At 63.8% G+C, this 5,322-nt stretch overlaps 1 protein-coding gene across 1 annotated transcript; it reads left to right on the forward strand.

The window, feature by feature from the left end:
• Nucleotides 1–472: 472 nt before the first annotated feature.
• Nucleotides 473–4,352, forward strand: LOC123161044 (protein QUIRKY). Its single transcript, XM_044578900.1, has one exon. It carries the CDS (start codon nucleotides 891–893, stop codon nucleotides 4,146–4,148), a length of 3,258 nt encoding a protein of 1,085 aa, XP_044434835.1. The 5' UTR covers nucleotides 473–890; the 3' UTR covers nucleotides 4,149–4,352.
• Nucleotides 4,353–5,322: the final 970 nt, after the last annotated feature.

Consider the following 5,322-nt stretch of genomic DNA (forward strand, 5'->3'; position numbering starts at 1 on the left):
TACGTCGTTGCCCAAATCCAGCGGCGCGCTTTCAATTCCACTACCACTTGAGAATTTTTGCTGCGCTGTACACCCAAGCAAATTAATCAAGTAACCGCACGCACGCGCGCCAGAGAAAAGGCAAGGCGGCGAGTGTGACTGTGTGAGCAAAAATGCTACACATACAAAGATTTGTAAAAGCCTGTAAACTGTTTCCATCTAACAACCAATCACAAACCTCTCTCCCCCTGATTTTTAGGGGGGTGGCCGTCCCGCTCACCTGTTGGCCAATGAAAACTAATCCACCCTGTAAAAGCCTGTAAACTGTTTGTACGTGTAGCATTGCCGGTGTGTGAGGTGTGAACTAACGAGGGGCAACGGCAGCAGAGTCCGCAACAGCAAAACACATCACCGCGCGCGCGCGCACGGCGGCCCCGGCAAAAGAAAAGGAAAGCAAGCGGCAGACAGATGAGATTCTGCGGGGGCAAAGCGAGAGCTTCCATGTCAAGAAAGCAACCAACCTCCGAATAATCCATCTTCCTCCCTCGCCTCACTCTAGCTCCGATTCTCCCTCCAAAAGCGAAAGCATTTGGAAACCACCACGACCCCCGTCAACACCATATGGAACCTCATTCCATTTGATCGATCCGCCTCGCTTTCCCATCATCACCACCACGGCCACCGACTCCCGAATAATCTCTCTTCACCCGTTGCCTCGCTTTGGCCCAGATTCTCGATCGAGCTCGCTCCTCAGTCCCTCCAAAAGCAAAAGCATTCGGAAACCACCACGCCCCTCCACGCCACACCATAACGAGGAACCCTATTCCATTTCATCGCTCGCTTTCCCTTCCCAACATCGACCGCCACCGCGCGAGCGAGAGCGCCTCCGTCGCGTCGCCGAGCGAGCTCCCATGGCGGACGGGGGGCCGCCGCCGCACGCGCAGATGGTGCGCAGGCTGGCGGTGGAGGTGGTGGACGCGCGGGACCTGGTGCCCAAGGACGGGCTCGGCACCTCCAGCGCCTACGCGGTGGCCGACTTCGACGGCCAGCGCAAGCGCACGCGGACCGTGCCGCGGGACCTCAACCCGCAGTGGCACGAGCGCCTCGAGTTCGCCGTCCCCGACCCGGCCGGCATGCACGCCGAGTCGCTCGACGTCTCGCTCTACCACGACCGCCGCTTCAACCCCTCCGGCGGGGGCGGCGGCGGCGCCGGCGGCGGCAAGAACCACTTCCTCGGCCGCGTCCGCATCTACGGCTCCCAGTTCTCGCGCCGCGGCGAGGAGGGCATCGTCTACTTCCCGCTCGAGAAGCGCAGCCTGCTCAGCTGGATCCGCGGCGAGGTCGGGCTCAAGATCTACTACTACGACGAGCCGGCCGTGCCGCCCCCGCCGCCGCCCGAGGACCGGCCGCCCGAGGGGGCTGACAACGCGCCGCCGCCCGAGGTCCCGCCGGAGCAGCCCAGGGAGCCCCCACCTGAGCTCCCCGAGCCGACGGAGGCCGCCGTGGAGGTGCAGCAGCCGCAGGCGCAGCCTCCGGTCATCATCGTGGAGGAAGCTCCGATGCACGGGCCACACGGCCCGATGATGCCGCCCCCCATGATGCACGGCCACATGATGCCGCCGCCGATGCATGGGCCACACGGTCCCATGATGCACGGCCCCATGATGCACGCCCGGATGATGCCACCGCAGCCAGAGCCTGAGCCGGAGCCGCAGCCGCAGCGTGAACCAGGGCCAGGGCCCGACGGGGCAGAAATGTACCCGCCTGAGCTCCGCAAGGAGCGGATGGCGTCGAGCAACGGGCACGTCCGCGTCCCCCGACACCCGAGCGGCGGCTTCGGGCCTGATTACTACACGGCCGCCTCTCCCCGCGTCATCTCTGGGCGGTTCGCGTCCGCCGGCGAGGCCGTGGAGCCGGTGCAGTCGACGTACGACCTGGTGGAGCCTATGCGGTACCTCTTCGTGCGCATCGTGAGGGTGCGCGGCATCCGCGCCTGCGAGGGCCCCTACGTCAAGATCCAGGCGGGCCCGCACTGCCTCCGGTCCCGGCCCGGCCGCGACGTCTCCGGCACCGGCATCCCCGAGTGGAACCAGGTGTTCGCCATCAGCCACGCAAAGCCGGAGCCGACGCTCGAGATATCCGTCTGGGACGGCGGGGCGCCGTCTCCGACCGACGCCTTCCTCGGCGGCGTCTGCTTCGACCTCTCCGACGTGCCCGTCCGCGACCAGCCGGACGGCCCGCTGGCGGCGCAGTGGTACCGGCTCGAGGGCGGCGAACCGGGCATGGTGACCGGGGACATCATGGTGTCGGTGTGGATCGGCACGCAGGCCGACGACGTGTTCCCGGAGGCCTGGAACACCGACGCGCCCTACGCCGCCTACACCCGCGCCAAGGTGTACCAGTCGCCCAAGCTGTGGTACCTGCGGGCGTCGATCATCGAGGCGCAGGACCTGCGCGTGCCGTCGCCGCCGCCGGGGCTGCCGTTCGACGTGCGCGTCAAGGTTCAGCTCGGCTTCCAGTCGGCGCGCACCCGCCGGTCGGTGGCCAGCAGCAGCGGCTCGGCGTTCGCGTGGTCCGAGGACCTCATGTTCGTCGCGTCCGAGCCGCTGGACGACACCCTCGTCCTGCTCGTGGAGGACCGGTCCATGATCAGGGAGCCTGCTCTGCTCGGGCACGCCACCATCCCCGTGAGCTCCGTCGAGCAGCGCCTCGACGAGCGGCAGATCGTCGCGTCAAGATGGTTCAACCTCGAGGGCGGCATGGGTCATGGAGATGGCGGGGGCGGAGATCAGCAGGGACAACCAGGGCCGGGGTTCTACTCGGGCAGACTGCACCTTCGGCTCTCCCTGGAAGGCGGATACCACGTGCTCGACGAGGCGGCGCATGTGTGCAGTGACTACCGGCCGACGGCGAAGCAGCTGTGGAAGCCCCCCGTCGGCGTGCTGGAGCTCGGCATTGTAGGGGCGTGCGGCCTGCTCCCCATGAAGACGAAGGGAGGCTCCAAGGGCTCCACGGACGCCTACTGCGTGGCCAAGTACGGCAAGAAGTGGGTGCGCACGCGCACTGTCACGGACAGCTTCAACCCGCGGTGGAACGAGCAGTACACGTGGCAGGTGTACGACCCGTGCACGGTGCTCACGGTGGCCGTGTTCGACAACTGGCGCATGTTCGCGGGCGCCGGCGACGAGCGGCAGGACTACCGCATCGGCAAGGTGCGCGTGCGCGTCTCCACGCTCGAGACCAACCGCGCCTACACCGCCTCCTACCCGCTGCTCGTGCTGCTGCGCCCGGGCCTCAAGAAGATGGGCGAGGTGCAGCTCGCCGTGCGCTTCTCCTCGCCCGCGCACCTGCCCGACACCTGGGCCACCTACACGTCCCCGCTCCTCCCGCGCATGCACTACCTCCGCCCCATCGGCGTCGCGCAGCAGGAGGCGCTGCGGGGCGCCGCCGTGCGCACCGTGGCCGCGTGGCTCGCGCGCTCCGAGCCGCCGCTCGGGCCCGAGGTCGTGCGGTACATGCTGGACGCGGACGCGCACACCTGGAGCGTGCGCCGCGCCAAGGCCAACTGGTTCCGCATCATGGGGGTGCTCGCCTGGGCCGTCGGGCTGGAGCGGTGGCTCGACGGCGTGCGGCGCTGGCGCAACCCTTCCACCACCGTCCTCCTCCACGTGCTCTACCTCGTCCTCGTCTGGTACCCCGAGCTGGTGGTGCCCACCGCGTCGCTCTACGTCTTCCTCATCGGCGTCTGGTACTACCGGTTCCGGCCGCGCGCGCCGGCCGGCATGGACGCACGGCTGTCGCAGGCCGACACCGTGGACGGCGACGAGCTGGAGGAGGAGTTCGACGCCGTGTCGGCGCCCGACGTCCTCCGGCTGCGCTACGAGAGGCTGCGCACGCTCGCGGGGCGGGTGCAGCGCGTCATGGGCGACGTCGCGGCGCAGGGCGAGCGGCTGCAGGCGCTGGTCAGCTGGAGGGACCCGCGGGCGAGCCGGATCTTCGTCGGCGTCTGCCTGGCCGTCGCCGTGGCGCTGTACGCGATGCCGCCCAAGATGGTGGCCGTGGCGAGCGGGTTCTACTACCTCCGCCATCCCATGTTCCGGGACCCCATGCCCGCGGCGGCCGTCAACTTCTTCCGCCGGCTGCCCAGCCTCTCCGACAGGATGCTATGAGATGACATTGGCGGGTCCATTTTTTCTCTCTCTGTTGCAGCAATAACGTACGTGCTATAGTGTGCGATAGGAATATACTCTATATATCGGGGAGGGAAATTTGTAGAAATAACACATGATGATTGTATTCATAAGCATAGAAAAACACATGATTAGCGACAAGAGTTATATATGATTGTGACAGCAATTGCTGCATAATTTACATTTGCCTCGTTTTCATAGCTACAAAAAGCTTGCCGTGAAGGACTCCGCTGTTAATTCTATCTGGCTATGGTGTCAAGCATATGATTCTTGAGAATGACATTGCTGTTAGGGAAGAGGTGGTTCTCATGGGGGAGAGGATTGCCATTGGTATCGGTGAAGATCAAGAGTGTGGTAGGCCACTTTTCTTACTTGGTTTAGAGTCGAGTGTCGGGGTCGAGTTCTTGCAGACTTGTTCAAGAACCACTGTTTGATTATTTTTTTGGAACGGAGGCTTCAGAGGAGCCTGACTTTGAATTAACAAAGTCATCAACCAGCCAGGAGTACAAAAGCGGACCACGAACAAAACAACGGCTAAAGGATACATGGGAGAAAGAAGGACAGCTAACTAAGCTACACCTACAACCAGCAAACAGAAAATTACATTGAAGAACAGCCAATTGAGGATAAGCCCTCTCTGCAAAGGCCCTGAAACGACTATGAAGAAGCCACGAGGATCTGCAGCCGCCAAAATAGGTCGGGCACATGGCTGAAACCCGAAACTGGAGGTGACACAACACATGCCTACTCTAACACCAAAGGGGATCCCTTCCCCTCGCCTAGGCTCGAAGGCGCCGCACCGTCGAAGTGTAGAGACGCTCACCCGAGAGCAAGAGCATAGGTTGGTCTCAAGGCCAGGCCAGCAATGGGGCCAACCACATCATGCCGGAGCACACACAAGCAAGCTGCTGCGCAGGCGCCGAAGGATACCGATGGAAGAAGGAAAGCTGCCGGGAGAGTCGCTGAAAGGAAGAAGTTGTCGAGCCACATGGCGAAGATTAGGAACGAGGAACTCACGAACCAGCCGAATCGGCACCTGCGGCGTTGCTGCTGCCGTGAAGGGGAACCCGATCCCTTTCCACCCAAAATCGAGGGCGCCGACCTGCCGGGACATTGCAAACGCCACCGCAGAGCGCTTGTAGCTGGATCTGAA

Source organism: Triticum aestivum, chromosome 7B (assembly GCF_018294505.1).
Source record: "Triticum aestivum cultivar Chinese Spring chromosome 7B, IWGSC CS RefSeq v2.1, whole genome shotgun sequence".
Classification (NCBI taxonomy): Eukaryota; Viridiplantae; Streptophyta; class Magnoliopsida; order Poales; family Poaceae; genus Triticum; species Triticum aestivum.

Coding starts and splice junctions, on each gene's coding strand:
- LOC123161044 (XM_044578900.1), top strand. CDS start 891: ATGGCGGACGGGGGGCCGCCGCCGCACGCGCAGATGGTGCGCAGGCTG.